This window comes from Spea bombifrons, chromosome 9, assembly GCF_027358695.1.
Source record: "Spea bombifrons isolate aSpeBom1 chromosome 9, aSpeBom1.2.pri, whole genome shotgun sequence".
Lineage (NCBI taxonomy): Eukaryota > Metazoa > Chordata > Amphibia > Anura > Pelobatidae > Spea > Spea bombifrons.
Genome location: NC_071095.1, coordinates 21,302,728 through 21,319,927, shown reverse-complemented (window position 1 = coordinate 21,319,927; position 17,200 = coordinate 21,302,728). Strand labels below are relative to the sequence as shown.

Sequence of the window (17,200 nt, the reverse complement as noted above, 5' to 3'; positions counted from 1 at the left end):
AGTGATATGGATTACGCTGCCCCACCGTCAATGTGTGCTCACTATAAAGTGATAGGTGTTATCCTGTATCACCGGCAATGTGGGCCTCAGTATATATTAACAGTTATGTTGTACCACCGTCAGCGCGTGCCTCAGTATATAATGGAAACAGTTATGTTGTACTACTGTCAGCGCATGTCTCAGTATATAATGATAGCAGTTGTGCTGCACAACTGTCAATGTCTGCCTCAGTGTATAATGATAGTTATGTTGTACTACTATAAGTGTCTAGCTCAGTATATAAAGATAGCGGTTATGCTGTACCACCATCAATATCTGGCTCAGTTATAGTGATAGGTGTTATGCTGTTCCACTGTAGTATCTGGCTCAGTGTATAGTGATAGGAGTTATGCTGTTTCACTGTAATGTTTGCCTCAATATATAATGAAATTACTTAAGCTGCACCACCGTCAATGTCTGTCTCAGTATAGAGTGATAGGCATTATGCTGTACCACCGTCACTGCCTGGCTCAGTATATAGTGATAGGTGTCATGCTATACCACAGTCAGTGTCTGGTTCATATATATAATCATGAGTCGACATGGCAACACCACTATATATCCAAATGCTTAAATAAAAAGAGAACAATGTTATGGTGACTCCTGATTATAATATCAGATTTTTTTTAGTTTATAGTGTCTTTAGCTGCTTAGCCAGTACTTAATTTGTAATGTTTGTCACTCATTTGTTAGGTCTTCTTAGAAACTTGTTGTGTTTGTTGTTTTTTTGGGGGGTTATTAAAGAAAGCACTATTATATGTTCAGTAAATGTTATTTAAACATATTTATTTTACTTATAAGTTATTAATTTATTTTTTCAGATTTCTTGTTGTTTACAGTTGACATACAGTTTACAAATTGGTGCAATAAATATTCTTGCCAACATAATTTTGTAGATGTCTTTACATTGGGGGGGGGGTGCCACTTACAGGATCCGCCCCGGGTGCCAAATACTCTAGGTACGCCCCTGGTCAGATGAGGTCACATCACAGATTATTCCACCCCTTTCCCGGGTACTCACTTTAGCTCAGGATAGACATTCTGCAGGTACCACTGGAAAGACTTGCAATTCAATTGTTTGCGCAAATCCACCCTCTCGGACACACTGCAGGAAGAACAAGAAGTACATGCAATTAACATGTATAACAATGCTTAGATACTTGGAAAGCAGTACAAAAAAGGAATCACATCTACTAACCCAGAAACCGTCAGGCCACGTTTACTCTAGAAAGAAAAAACATGGCAGATTTCCACTCACCTCCCATAGGACTTCCCAATGGCAGATGGTCGAGCTTGGTAATAGTACTGTTTATACTCATCCATCCACACTTCAGCTGCGCGTTTGGTGTTTCTGGATCAAAAAAGGGGTCTGGTTACACAGGCTAAGTCAGGATCTGAAAATAGCTCTGCCTTGTGTATGATCAGAACACAGAATATCTTGATGGCCCCTCTTGGACATTCCCTGTCTAAACCCCCCCCCCCAGCAGATTACTGCCTTCTTCTATCAGAGTGATAATCGCTAGAGGGGACAGGCAGTCGTGATGTGTTACATTAGGAGTAAAGAAGCTAACGGCCGGTAACAATCTAACAGCCAGATCAAGAATTGTAGAGTCAAGCTAGCTGCCCACATTCCCATAAACACCATCATTACTGAAGGGTAGGCTTGGTTAGTTAGCCTTTAAATACTTCGACAAAAAGCTTTCACTCAATACTAACAGCGTCATAAGCTTTAAAAAAGACATGTCATGGACGGTCCTCCAGCTACAATACAGTATTTGTTTTATTAGGTCCAAAGAGTATCTTCTCAGTTGACGGTAGCAATCCGTGTCACGGGCCACCGGCTCTTCCTTTACAAAGCGGATTGTATTACTTATCCCAAACCCATCACACATGACACTAAGCCTTATTGGCTCGCGTATGCACACTTTGCTTCAGACAGCTGTCTAGCAGTTATTGGGCACCATTATAAGCTCATAAAGCATGCTCTGTGCAGGGTAGCCCTGTAGCATACCCCACTGTAAGCAGGCTGAATTTATAATGTTGCTTATCAGTTAAAATAAGCAATATTTATTAAAAACCCATCTAGCGCGTATAATGTGTTTTTCAGTGCATTTGTTCGCAGGCGATGAAGGCTCCAGGGTTCTGCGTTCAGATCCGTACACACTGAATACATGCATACTGACACCCAAAGCACCCGTCTATACGTACTTGATGTAGGTCAGTGCATTTCCATCAGGGAAGTCGTAGGGGTGACGTTTTCTGAAGACGTGACCGACGCGGCTGCAGGGCACGATCTCCAAGCTGCCAGAACACATCCACACGCGGAAAGACAGCTCTGCAACATGAGCAAACATAACACGGCATTGATCTGCATGGATCTGATGGGCCATGAAATTCAAGTGTTGTAATGAGGTTAAGCCTAGAATGTTGTATGATCAGGGACCGCTGAAGGAACATGTGACCTAAAAATTATGTATCGATCAAGAAAAAAACAATCCGAGAAACAGTTCTCAAACGAGTCTCCAAAGTTCTGGTATATGGATATGTTTTTGTGTAAATCAAGATTACGTTCAACAAATCGTGTATAAAGAAACACAATGGAGAGCCAAAGTACCATACCTCATTTCAAAATGGGACAGCTGTGATGGGAAGGGGCAAGGATAGAGTAAGGACGAGTAGCAGGACCTAGAACGTATCACCTGGCTAAGAAGAACACCTGGATACGATTGTCTCGCGCATGACACGCAGACGTGCACTGGGATTACTCAATTTCACAGCTTGCGGGGTGGTAAGGGGAGATCCGCCGATCCCTCTAACCAACCTGTGATCCTCGCAGCCCCAAAAGAGTGACAATGGGGCAGCGGAGCAGGACAGTGCCAGAAATTAAGGCTGTCCCATTTAAGACTACACAGTTGAGAGATGAATTACGGTCCTATTTTCCTCGCCTTATTGCCTAGGATGTTAGAATCTTTGGGGGGTATGAGCCTCCAAGTCAATAAATGTTACCTGAATACCCAAAAGCTTTAGGCACGCATGAACAAAATGCAGTTAAGTACTTTCAAAAAATAAAAGCTACACAAAAACACCCTGAAATTTAACAAATATTGATTTGATTTAAATGTCCTTTTGTTTATCCACTTTGCATTTTAACCATTTAAAAAGAAATTGAAAGCACTCTTTATACGTTGTATTTATACAAATTTACACACACACACAGATTACTTGTGCTGTTAGGGAGAAGTCATAAGATCAGTAATCCATATTTAGGATTATTTATTGATTGATATAATGCCATGAGATGTCACACAGCGCTGTATTAAATGGTTATTGTTTGGGATATTGAACCGTAGGAGTTAGGAAAGTCTCAACCGACGTGGATCTGTCATTGACTGTCCTTACCGTAATAAACATTTCCTTTGCATATAATGAATCTTTAATTCCCTTTGATGGAACACAAAGCAAAGACAAAAATATATACATTATATGCATACTATGTGATGACACAAGCAGACTTTCCACCGCTAATGCCCCGGTCCTCAAGAGACGCGGGGTAAACTATGCGCTGTTAATGTTCCACAGTATTTTTCACTCCAATTCATCGTTTCTCTAAGTCTCATAAAAACCATAAAGACACACAGGAGACCTTAGTGCTACCCAGTGACAGCACATCGAGAGATTTATGGGCAGATACAGCGCTTTTAACAATGAGTCATCCCGGTTTAATGGTGCAAAATAAAAATTGGGTTCTAAACGGCAACATTTGGCAGTTTTCTTTAAACGCAATGCAAGTAATTTTACACATCATTCATCAGAAATTCATTCCTAAACAAATGACATCAATCGCGCGCTAGAACGTGCAGCAGTGTAGAGAAGACCTAATGACATCATCATCAGTTATACAAGACAGGCATTCAGAGCATTTGTATTTGGGAAAGAAAACACTCCGGAAAATGTTACTCTCTCTCTTTAGATGTCTTACAGCTAATTCACGTTCCTTATCACGCCGCACTCGCCATCGCTACATCATAAAAGCATATTGGAAATTATAGCTATTTTTAAATTCCTTTTACCGGAAGGGAGTTTATTGCCAAGGGAGAGAAATGTTAGAACAAGACCATAATCTAAAATGCAATGTAAAGTAAAGAAGTTTTACATTGCTAAGAGGGCGAGAGAAACCGAACATGGGATAGGAATATGGCTCCTGAACACTGGTGTAACTGCAGGGGTTACATCCGCAACCAGATCTGTGCCTCTACGGGGCTGTCTCCTCGTACCAGCGCGGGGACACGTTATATCACGTGACCCCGGGGTCAGACAGGCTGACCGCACACTGAGCAGCTGGGCAGAAAGCTGCAGGAGCGGTGAGAGGGAAGTGGGGTGAGATGGGGGGTGTTAGAATGAATGTGTGTGTATTATTTTTATTCATATAGCGCCAACAATTTAGGCAGCGCTTAATACAATACAACAAGACGAGAATTGACAGACAGACAAACCGATACATTAGATGGAGAGAGCCCGGCTCGCAAGCTTACAATCTAGAGGAAGTGGGGTGACAAACATAAGGCACAGAGAAAGGGTGAGAGGTGGTGCGGGGGTATCAGTGATGGGTGAGAGGTAGTGTGGGGGGGTATAAGGCACAGAGAAAGGGTGAGAGGTAGTGCGGTGGTCTTATCAATGACAGGGATGTTCTAGCAGCTATGATGGCACGGCTCTGAAGTGAGTTTTGAGATGTTTCTTGAATGTTGGGAGGGAGAGTGAATGCTGAAGGTTCGGTGGGAGTAGATTCCAGAGATATGGGGGCAGATAAATCTTGTAGACGGGAAAAGGAAGAGGTGATAAGTGAGGAGGAGAGCCTTAGCCCATGGGGAGGCAGTCCATGGGGAGAGATGTATGGGGAGGCAGTGTTATGGAGGGCCTTATATGTCAGTACCAGGCCTTGAAATGTAATTCTAAAGGTAATTGGGAGCCAGTGGAGGGTTTCACGGAGTGGGGAAGCAGAAGAGGAGCGGCGTGCAAGGAACATAAGCCTAGCTGCGGCATTTAGGACAGACTGTAGAGGAGAGAGTTGCAGTAGTCTAGATGGGAAATGATGAGTGAATGAAGTTTTTGTGGATTCTTGGGTGAGGAATGGGCAGATACGAGAGATGTTTTTTAGGATCTGGCGAGGGACTGAATGTGTTAGCTAGGATAAGCGTGTAATTTGTGTAATGTATTTACATGTGTGCCAGAGTGTATGTTGGAAGTGGGGGCAAGGGGACAAAGAAGGCATAGACTAGTTCAGGGGCAATGATGGCACAGGCCAGCTGTTGAAGTTGCGGGGCCCCGGGGCAATTTTTGCACCAGGGCCCCATGGTTTCCAGTTACGCCTCTGCTCCTAAATTTAAGAGGGGGCCAACGACTGATTAAGGTCTGAATTTTTAAATCAGGAAAAATGGGCAGAAAAAGAGGCAAATGGTTCTTATCTGTCATCTTATGCTATGGTTAGTATCATAGAAATCCATATTTGTCAGGAGATAAGAACCTCACGACCGTTAAGTCTGTTTGCTGTGAGCTAATACAAGAGCAAATATCTCCGGGTAAAAACAAATCGGTAAAGCCATCCGACGACAAGGCTGATCAGAGAGAATATTGTAACGCCTACGCTATTGTGATTGTTGCCAGATACATCAGCTGACTGATTCCCACTTGCCGTCGGCCACCTCCACATCTATTACATTGCTTTATGCCTCATTTGCGGTCTTAGAGTAAAAAAAGTTATTGAGCTAATATCTAATTCTTGGATCTATACAAAAATAGCAAAGTTAAATTAGATTTCTGGGTGTCTGCAGTTTACAGAATTGAAATTAGTATTTTTCTCATGGGTAATTGGAATGGCAATTACGACGTAAATTGAGGAATCCTAAAAACGCTTAAGATTTCACATCAGCGATTAGTAGAGGGCTTATCCGATGTCAGATTTATCCATCTAGATCCATAAAACGCATTTCCAATTCCATTCAAATTTCTGGAGATTATAAATCAAATCATAAACTCACCAAAATTCTCCCCTCCCCAGATGTCCATCTGGGTGTCGTATCTTCCTAGGTGGTTGAACCAGGACTTGTCGATGACAAAGATACCCCCAGCAATGACAGGAGTCCTGAAAACAGAGATATGCCATAAGGCGCTGCCGTCAAGACATACTGAGCTCTCTACATAAATAAAAGGTTAAATAAATTATTGTGATTAAATAAATCACAAAAAATAATTTTAATACGTTTTTTCACTTGTCTCTATGGAGACAGCCAGTATCTTTTTTCCTGACAAAATGAAAGTTATGGTTCATTTTATATTAAATATTTTTTGGGAAGTGTCTCTGCCGAAGTAGTAACATTTCAAAATGATACATTTAGTTAAAAACCAAAAGAAATGAATTCCGCTTAAAAGGTAGAACACCTTAAAGGCATTGGCAGGACCCAGACTCCGCGGCCACCATCTTTTCTGAGTGCCAGGATACACAGGACAACAGTTACAGGTTATGAAGGCTGTGTATATAATACTGGATACTATACATCCTATTCACGCAAATATTTACAGATTCCTATACCTTATAGAGACCGTTGGATCAGTGCGGGACATTTTCTGCTCAATGGGAATTTGCTCCCACTTAAAATGGAGGCTCCAGTCAAACCCTAAGCAAAGACGAGAGGATAGTGTTTTTGTGTTATAGTGTACAAAAAAAGTCATCTTGGAGCAAAGCGTTCTTATTTCCATCAGTGCGACCAGCAAGAACATTCCATTATAGATCATTGTGGTAGGACCACTTTCTCACCTTTACAGATGGATCATATACAAAAAAAATAAAGGACTACTTATATGTACAGCAAGCTTTTCTCTAGAACTCACCACCCCGGAGATCTGCAGACGCGGCCAGGTAAGCAAAGTTGTCAAGGCTGATGACATCGATGATGGGACTCACCACCCTAGTGCGATCCTGGAGAAGACAAAGAACAAGATTGCCCTTCCCTGCACCACACAGACCCTTATGGCTTCTTCCACAGACTACACGGCTATCTACACACAAACCACACTCACCTCCTTAACTCTCTGAAGCAAAGGCTGAAGCCATTCAGTGTTCACCTCGCAATGGCTGTCTAGGAAAGTGAGGATGGGAGCCGTGGCTATATCTGCTCCTCTAACCCTCGAACGTATGAGTCCTAAGAATGAGAACAAGGAGAAGTCCCTTAGATGTCAAACTTGAGTATATATTAGAAAAAAAACATTACAATTGATGGGACAACAGGAGGAAATTTCTCTACACGCTCATCATAACATTCCCATACACAGCATCCCAACATACAGCGTACCGCAAGCACATGAAAATGTTGTGTATTACACTATTTATAGAGCGCCACCATTCTGTGGCGCTGTACAATGGGCTACACTTATTAGGCTTTTCTGCATGGCTAAAATACTCGAGTATACAGCATAGGTCATTAATGTGGAAGAGAGTTTCTCATTATGTATTTTTAAGGGTGTAGCAAACATAATATAATCTATTTGCAAATTCCATAGAATCCCAAGAGCATCCCCTACATGGAGCACACTGTATGAAGACATTGCGTACTACAGGAAAAATCTTCACCTACAGATAATTCATACACTGCACATATCATTCTCACACATGCTCAGCACTAGTCAGTCATGCTGCACGCAGACCTTAACGCATTCTTCACTGTACAACATTGCGTGTTGGACATACGCACTCTATACCTGCCAAATGTCTGGTATCCCAAAGACTACTCGCTGCGCTTGGCTCCTAATCCATTTATCCAGCTCTCCTGGCACATGGCCCAGGTTTTAATCTGGGATTTTAACTCTTACTCGTGTCGATGACCCTCAGGACAGGGCGTTTTTGCTTATGTCATCAGTTAGTAGGCTATATTAAGAAACTATATATTCTACATTTCGCCGACTTCCAACTTCACTGCATTATGACATCACATCACAATTTACAGTGATGGCATGACCACAAAAATAAGCACCTTCCCAACATACCACCATGTTTATATTTTAGCATCTTTTTGGAATGACAAATTATATCGAGTAACCAAGTGATGTACATCCCAAAGTGTCGCCATGACTGTAGCTTATAATTGATTAGCGAAAGCAGCATTGGCAAACATTTAACAAAGCACAGGGGTTGTATGTAGATATAACATGCAGAACGCAGCAAGTAGTAATGAGCAAGGTAATATGGAGTAAGCGTAATCTTGTGCCTGCCTTTAGTCAATGTCTTATCTTGTTTGGCCTTCTTCCAGTTGACCCTGGGAGATGCCAGACTAAGAAAAAGCCGCTTATGGACCACTGCTAGGCTATAACCCGCGATTCTCAACTTCTCTATAAGGACCGTTGGAGTTTTTAACCAGCAATAGCTCAGATATTATAGGGCGCATGCACAACGTACACTAAACAAGCACCACTCACCTTCTCTCCGGCTGTTCCTTATACATTTAACCTTTGGGATTTTCGTGAGGAGCTGGCAGTCATCGGCTATGGTAAGAAATAAGAGTAAGGACAATATTTAGCATCTTATTGCAGTTATGATTCACCACACAGGAAAGGCTCTCGAATGCGTGTCATAGGAAGAGCTCTGCTTTCACTTATGATCATATTAATCAGACTGACAGCACTAATCCTCTTAGCTGAAGAGCATCCAAGCTCCTCGGATCACGCCGAAACCTCCATGAAGGCAGAAGGCTCGTATTCCTCTGTAGCAGGGCAGCCCATGCTTTCAACCCCAGACCCGTTACAAAACTTTGGAGAAAAGCTACAGCATGTAGAAAATACCGGAATTACGATAAATTCGTTAATATGCTTGGATTTTGGTTCACGTGTTTCCACAACGGCATTAATATTTTACTCAGATGACATAAGAACCCGATTGGTAGACTTGGAATAAAAGTCTAGAAAGAAACTCGCCGTGCCTTTTTTTAAGCATGTTTATTTATAAAACACAGCAATTTAGACCTCAGTGGGAAGCAAAACCATATAGTTTAACTTCCATTTCGGGGGGTCATAGATCATTTGTTTTATTGAGTGGTGAATTACAAAAATGTTGTGATCTAATAGAAAAAAAATAAAACATTCCGCTGTTGATTGAGAAGTTTAAGGCTATATATCATGGTGGTATACTCATACCAGGCAAACATTGAGGTCCTAGAAAAAGGATCGAGAGAAAAGGGGATCCGGGTTATAGAGAGGAACTGTCCCTCTTAAATAGGAACATCTGTTTCTCAAAAGAATAATGGCTTGGAACATGTGCCTTAGCGGCCGGCCTGGAAACGTATTTATTGTAACAATGTTCCAGCAACTCAATAAGATGTCAAATATAGGAGTCGCTGAGTGGTAGCGTTCCAGCGGCTGTGGCTGAGCAGCGTCTAGGCTCGCCCTAAGCACGGGGCTTGCCATGGTTATGCTACACCACGCTCTGGTGCTTATCCACTTATTCCACACAGTTAGATCTGATACCACCTCCACCTGAACCCAAGCTGGAGAGACCTGTCCCCTATCTGCTCAGCCCACCCACCCATCTACCGCCTGCAGGTTTCAATCTGTTTGCGTTACACCTTATGTTTCCCATAGTCCGTGATCCCTACGGACCCGATCAAACCACTCACATCTGTAGAATAAATTCAGAGTTCAAGCATCTGTTTCAATAACTGCCGTGGCTATAAAGGAACATTAACGTTCCCCGCCTTTACTCATAATCCGATCCACGTTAATAGACGAGCCCCTGTCTTGTGTATATGAGACACTCGTACGCATAAATAGATCCCATCTGTTGTACGCAGTAATACGACTCTTCCATAGTCACACATTGCAGTTATTTGTTTCTCTCCCACAGAACCTCACAGCATGCTCAGCGTTTGAGTTCAAGTCAGACAAGCTACTCACGATCTGCACTGAAGTCATCCACCAAGATGATCTCCTGTATTAAACTGGGAGGACTTCGAATTAAAACACTACGGAAAGAAAGGAAGACTTTATACATAGAAATGTTTTACAACCCAAACAATCAGCATCAGCATCTCGTAGCAAGATTAAGTCAGCTTCTGCCCATCCTCGCTCCCTCATCTGCAGCGAAGACTCACGACAAGTGCTACAAATAGAGAGCCTGCGTCTAAAGCTCTCCACCAAGCGGTTCAGGGAGTAGGGAATTCATGTTCACGATGTGCGCTTTAAAAGACCTCGTATTGTGATGCAGATTGTATTCAAACCTTGAGTTCTAATCAAGTGGGTAGTCGGTCTCAGCAGAAGACTCAATGAAGCGTTAAAACACTAGCCAGCATACACAGGTACCCCAAGTGGCAAGAGTATGACGTCGGGCATCAGAGCTCTGCTAAAGCCAATAGACATGGCCCCGGATCCTTGTGCAACAAGGCACTTCATCCCTTAAAAACAGGTACCCAACATCAGTTGCCACCTGCAATGCCAATCTTTATATTACTAGTACCATCATCAGCCTTTTTAATACGGGCCGGTATCTCCTTTCCATATTTTGGAGAACAGGCCTTATGAACCTTGGCCATGCCCTGGTATGAATATCCGCCCCAAGTCTGTTTTCCACTTACAAATCCTCACATATAAATATACGGTATATGCAAGCCCTGGGGGAACCCACCTCTTTATGGTCCGCAGTAAGGTTGAGCGAGCCTCGTTATGAAAGGTAATGATGACGCTGGTTGGAGGTAGATCCGAGTTATAGTGCACAGAGGTACATCTGGTTAGAAAGATTATAGACACAAGTCAGATTTTTCATTATATAGAAGGGTCTTTAATGATTACTGACACATGTTCTAAACAGCCTCTCATCAGTGGTAGAGGGTAATACAGCGGGGGGGATTTGAACATACATGGGGAGACATACGGCTCCTGAATCTAAGACCAGACCAATGACAGATTAAGGTCCGAGTCCCTGCCATTATATTCTAGGTTTCTCAGGGACTTGGTACTTACGATGTTATTAACCTTATTACCTCCCAGGCAATGTAAATGTCCCATATTGTATATAGAACATACTTAGAACATACATATACAACACCTGCACCTTAAACAACCTTCCATGCGATTCTCCTCTCTATGTAGCCATCTTTTGTAAGTTCTTGAATGATCTTCGTATTGTTTTATTCGTTATGCACATGAGCTTTCATGCATGAAATGACATTTAAATGTCTCAAAATGCTCATCATTTATCCAGACCAGATGAATCCTCATTCATCCACACACAGCTCATTCAGATACCTCTAGAATAGATCAGAAAACTCTGGGCACAATTACATACAGAAACACTGGTTTTATGCATGTTGGTTGGCAGTAATAGGCGTCTGGAGCTTATAGACAATGCTTACAATGAAATGTAAGCCCTGTTGGTTCCCATGTGCCTCTCAATCCAAACACACGGGCATGCTAACCAGATTTACTTATATTTAAAAGGGTTATCTACATACCGGTAATGTCTCGTGTCTCGGATCGGCCGGTCGCTGCTGAGTTTGTCGCTCTCCAGCTGATTGAAGGCGTGCTGACGGTATGGATCTTCTCCAGCCTTAAGAAACTTCGAGGACAGGTAGGCCTTCTCATCAAAACCATTTATCTTCCCCTTCTCAGTCTGGAAGGTTGAGATCACCTGGAACGAGAACCATTGGCTTGTCTGCAACTAACAAAACAGATCATTCAGAAGCTTCTTGGGGAAAATATTGACAGCAAAATAAAAAATGGCAGCGAGAACCGATGTTTATTAAGAGACTGGTTTGGGTTGATCTATGCCTGGATGAAGAAGAATGCCGATGGCCACACATGGCCCTGGAACATTAGTCCCTTTTGACCTGTCTCCAGATCCTACAAATCGCTTGGACCTTCAAAGAAAATGGATGTTGGGAAGAGAATGGAACGCATTTCCATAAAGATGTGTACATGAATTACTCTCGGTCTGGAAAGGACTTCTGTACTTTGAATCTTGCTACAAACATCAAGAGTCATTCTGTTCCATCATTCCGTACTTTCTAATATATATGATTTATGTATTAAACTAATAGCTGTTCACAAAGGTTACATTAGGACCCTAAGTGTACAGATCCCTAGTCTATAGATAATAGTTTAAAAGGAGGAATTATTCCCAGGATAACTTTCAATGTAGAAGTTGAATGAGACACAGTTGGAAACGACGCTGCATGTATTTGCCTTTAGGCAATCATTGGAAGCCAGTGCGCTCGGCACAATAGGATTTAAACACATTTTCAGAGGAAAATCACAAAGCAACTATACATCGTAATGAGCAATGGCCGCAAACCGAGTGATTTCATGTCTGATGGATGCGTTTTAGGATCTGGCACCGGAGTTCAGAGAAAGACATTAAACACCTTGTTATTTAGAACAACCAGAAGCATTACAAAGCCTTAAACTACAACCCCTTAACACAAAAGAGGGTCTTTCCAAGACAGGGGGTCATTTTTAGGGAAAAGGCGAGAACAGGCAGCTGGACCCGTCCAAACGGATTATTCCTCAATGACTAGATTAGAGGCAAATCCACAGGCAGAATTCAGTAAGACCGAGTTAGAAGTAGTCCAGGGAGAGTTGTATTAGGACTACTTGAGGACCAAGCCTAGACTGGCTACCTGGCAAACCAGGCAAATACACAGTGGGCTGGTGGCCAGTAGGGCCACATAGTCCCTCATACTACTGCACCAGCGGCAGATCAGGTCCTGTAGGGTGTGGACGGCCGCTTGCTGGATACCCAATACCATACGCTGCAGGTAGAAAGCCACGTGTGGCCACTGGCATTAAAGCGTAAGGAGCCGCTGAGTTATCGCCACTCTGGCCCGGGGCTATAAACGTTTTCTGTAGGTAGTGGTGCTGCCGGTTATTTCCTTAACCAATGGTAAGCACCTTCTCCTACCCCTGTCCCCGGAGTTATGTTTCAATGTATATCCAAGACTTCCACTCCATATGGAAGCCCTGTGTACAAAGCAAGCAGAGAACGCCTTCTCGGAAGCAGAGATCGATCAGCATCTTACCCACCAGAGGAAAGCAACGATCCAATCCCTGCCTGCAGAAAGCCCCTGCACGCTGGCAGACGGTCCATAGTCCGACAAGCTTGCCAGAATGCAGAAAGAATCAGATACCTTCTTACATGCGTAGTAACGGGTGCCCCCACACCAAATGCCCTATAAACACATTAAGTATACATTTCATTTTACATTAAAACACATTTGGGACCTAAACTCTTGCACTACAACTCCCATCACCCTAATCCAAATTGATGAGAACATTGAGCTGTAACCTGTGTCCAGAGATGAAAAAAAGTGGCATAACTGTAGAAATGACATTTTATGGCTAGATTCAGTTCTTTGGATAATTATGCTTTATAACTCATCGTACTCGTGTATACCCTGTGACATGTTCTGTACTGTCACCTACGTGGGCTTTGTACACAACCTTCCAGGCTTTTAATAAAGATTTTTCCTTACTTTTATTATCCGGTTAGGCATTTAATGGGAAAGTGAAAAAAAAAAAAAATTGGCTTTACCTTTATATCCGTGAAATGACGCATGGTGTGTGAAAATAGGTATATTTAGGAATATTTAACCCACCCCGGAAAAAAAAAAAAAAAAAAAACATATGGATTTCTACCGTCACCTAAATAGAACCCTTGCCAAACTCTGAAAAAGACAGCAGCTTCGCAGGGGCGCCAAAGGGGGCAAAATTACCCCAGCACTCAAAGGGTTAAATCTACAGGAAGCTCAAAAAAAGAAAAAAAAACTCGCACAACTGCACTTAAGAGTTTCTTGGTTAAAAGTCACAAACATAATTAAAACACAACTCATTTGCACTTCTGGCCAAATATTTGCACGATTGAATCACTCTGGGCCGAGCTTCCGTCTCTCAGCAGATGTCGCAGAGCGAAGCAGAGCCGCGCCGCACATCACATTGGGAATACATTGCTTTTTTATTTATAATTTTATTTTTTCTTTCGGCTTTTACTTCAACATATTACACTCAAATAAAATTTCCCGTAAATAAAAAACAAAAAAACAAAATGTAAATAAAAATGAGCAGCTTCAGTCCTTGGCCGATGTGTTAGACGAGCATTAAAGCGGATCGGCGACTATTACAATAAATCTGTCACAGACCGGGGGGGGGACAAAACTTATTTAGAATCATTTTCTAAGGGAGCATAAGGGAGAACGGAGTAACCAGATTTCCCCTTTTAATGAAGATGATTCTAAAGACACTATCATGAAGGGCAGTCAAGTGATATATATATTTAACTGTACAACTCTACAGAATATGATGGCGCTACATAAAATATGCACCCATGCACCTTCCGTACCTATCCCATGTTATAGTGAACATCTGGCCACCTTTAGGCCCACCAATCACAACATTGATTGGAGCTTTCATCAGCACACGATGGGAACAGACATTCCATCAATAACGTATAATATATATAATACATTATATATATATATGATATATTATATATAAACATACAGACACCTGGATTTACATTACACATGTTCCTAGGTTTAGACGTAGCCCTGCCATGTTCTCTAATGGTTTATATCAAAGGGCTTTAGGCCTGGCATAGGGTCGAGAAATGCCCCAAGGGGCAGGATGTAGCCAGAAATGGGCAAAGCCCAAAGACTATTCTAGATAGATGACTTATAATAGGTTATCATACATTCCATGAAATCCTATACATGCCGACTATCTGGCAGCTCTCCTCTGGGATACTCCTTGTTTCTACTATGATAAGATTAATAGATGTGCCAGGGAGAACCTATAGAATTATATAGCATTAAGTGGAGGGCGGGACAGCGTTATTACATGATTGCCCTGAGCCGGGACACACGGCGCTGCGTACACATAATTGGTTCAATGAGTCCAGATCACTAAAACTACAGATGGTAAAAGCCAATTAACTCTCCCTTCGATGCGCTGGAAAAAGACAGACTGCATGCGCAACATTTTCTCCTGCGCATTTAAATAGCAAATACCTCCCAAGTGTCTCTGATCAGGAGTGACAGTCCCCCATTAGTAACTAAACCCCATTGACCTTTCTGGCAGGTATGAATGTATCAATGTGTCTACATGATAATTCCTCCCCATTACATTATCTCCCACCTATTAAGTTACTGATTGTTTCGGCAGCCTTTGTAACGGCGGGCGATTATAAGGGACTCGGATTAGTTGATGTTCTGCCACCCTGAAGCATCCACGTCAGCGTCCTTACCCTTGTTGTTTAAGCCATTTGCCAAAGTTACATTGCGAAGCAGAGCAGCTTGACATTGGGACTGTCCTGCAGGAAACAGGGGAGTTGAGAGTTTATGCAAAAGCTGCTACAAACTGTATATTCTGTATAAAGTACAGCAACTGTTAAAATCCTCACCCGCCGTTCTTCAGACAGTCCCGTTACACACCCCACCCATCCGTTAAGTAAACCGTTTGCAATGAAGTCACAGGGCGTTCGTTCTAGAAGGAAATCTTACATTTAAAAAGTCAATATTTCCCCACACTTGCTATTTCTACATGATATTTTCTGTATTGATTGAACGGGCAAAGGCTGGGTACGTTTTATTTCACCATCTCCGCTGTCAGCCCAAGTCAATTAGTTTCAGTGAATTCACCCATAGCCTGCGTTTCTCTGCTTGTCAATCAGTTGGATTGTTTCGGAAACACTCGGTCTATAAGAATGCCTGGAAACTCCAAGTCTCTGGTTTTTGCCCCAAACTCAGCATGAAGGGGCAGATCTCTGGGCGACACAGTCTAGCGCCAACTCCTACTTATTCCACACCGCTGATCATACGCAAGGCCCCCCGATTGGAGCTTTTGCGCCTAGTTCATTATGGTTGACTATATATCCTGCTTGAATGCAGGTGATTCATTTAAGTGCATCTTTAAATGACGACAAGTTAAGGTTTCCACGAGGACCGATATTGGCGAGAATATTTATGAGGGGCTGTTAAAGGGTTAATATTCCAGCTCATATAGAAAGTTCCTAGCTAAGTCTATAGGCATTTAGAGAAGTTCCCAGGACCGGCTGCCCAGAGATCCTCCAGAGGCTGGAAACAGAATGTGGGAATATATATAGAATTACGCGAGTATACGCAGGAATGAACTGTGTGCATGAATGTATCCATGTGCATGTATGGCACTTGGGGGGAGATAACTCTGAAATTCAATGCCAAATTCATTTTATTTGAGAGATACTACACCATCTTATTGTATTCCTTTCTTATATCTGTTAATTGTTTGGAAAACAGATACATTTTAATAAAAAAAAAAAAAAACTTTAGAAGTATAAATAAACACAGAATTTGATGGGCGATAAAGACCAATCGGCTCATCTAGTCTGCCAGTTTTTCCTGCTGTAAAGGGATTCTCAGGGATCCTTGATCTAATCTTAAATTCTGGACCCATGCATGTTTCACATTCTTTACGTCTTAAACTCTACCACTTCTGCTGGTGCACTGTTCCAGTTATCTACTACCCTTTCAGTAAAGTAAAACTTTTCTACATTACATCTAAGTATCTGCGAAAAGCTACCTATGAATATGAACAAGGCTAGCCACAGTTAAGGGTTGGAAGTGGGCAAAAATATATATATAATAAAAAAAAAAAAATGCTCTCCTACATTGAGATTGAAGACGCTAACCCACTGCCCCAGGGAAACCGCGTTTCACCCCGACTTTTGTTGAGGACCCATTTTCTTTGGGGAAGCTGATATTTTTAGCAGAAGGCGGCTGCTCCCACCAAGCAGGGGCAATAACTTGAGTGCCGCGCCGTCCCTTTAAGATACAGGCAGTGCTGCAGGCACTCGGTCCAGAATATACATTGAATTTATTTCCTTTATTAATGCGTTCATCTTTCTCCCGGCTACAACATCTGCACAGTTATGAAATTTTTTTTTTCATTTAATGGCAAAAAACCATACATTGAAAAATCTAAGCAAGCGATTGCATTACAGAATGATAAAAGCCTTCAAGGAACTAGATTAACATAAAGCCATTTAAATATTTGGTCACCCTGGATACATAAGAGGACAATTCATATAATGAAATTATAAAACCACTCTCATATTTCCACACCAAAGCCCTTGAGTTCCAATACGTTACAATAACAC

At 42.1% G+C, this 17,200-nt stretch overlaps 1 protein-coding gene across 1 annotated transcript in view; it reads right to left on the bottom strand.

Moving 5' to 3' along the window:
• Positions 1-17,200, bottom strand: part of GALNT16 (polypeptide N-acetylgalactosaminyltransferase 16) — a 31,505-nt gene that overhangs the window by 6,981 nt on the left and 7,324 nt on the right. Inside the window, exons 2-12 of the mRNA XM_053475044.1 lie at positions 11,529-11,704; positions 10,703-10,801; positions 9,976-10,043; positions 8,506-8,571; positions 7,114-7,235; positions 6,925-7,012; positions 6,626-6,710; positions 6,075-6,178; positions 2,248-2,374; positions 1,298-1,390; positions 1,061-1,144 (exon numbers count right to left, since the gene is read on the bottom strand). Coding sequence (XP_053331019.1) covers positions 1,061-1,144; positions 1,298-1,390; positions 2,248-2,374; positions 6,075-6,178; positions 6,626-6,710; positions 6,925-7,012; positions 7,114-7,235; positions 8,506-8,571; positions 9,976-10,043; positions 10,703-10,801; positions 11,529-11,704 — 1,112 coding nt within the window. The remainder of the gene's footprint in view (positions 1-1,060; positions 1,145-1,297; positions 1,391-2,247; positions 2,375-6,074; positions 6,179-6,625; positions 6,711-6,924; positions 7,013-7,113; positions 7,236-8,505; positions 8,572-9,975; positions 10,044-10,702; positions 10,802-11,528; positions 11,705-17,200) is intronic.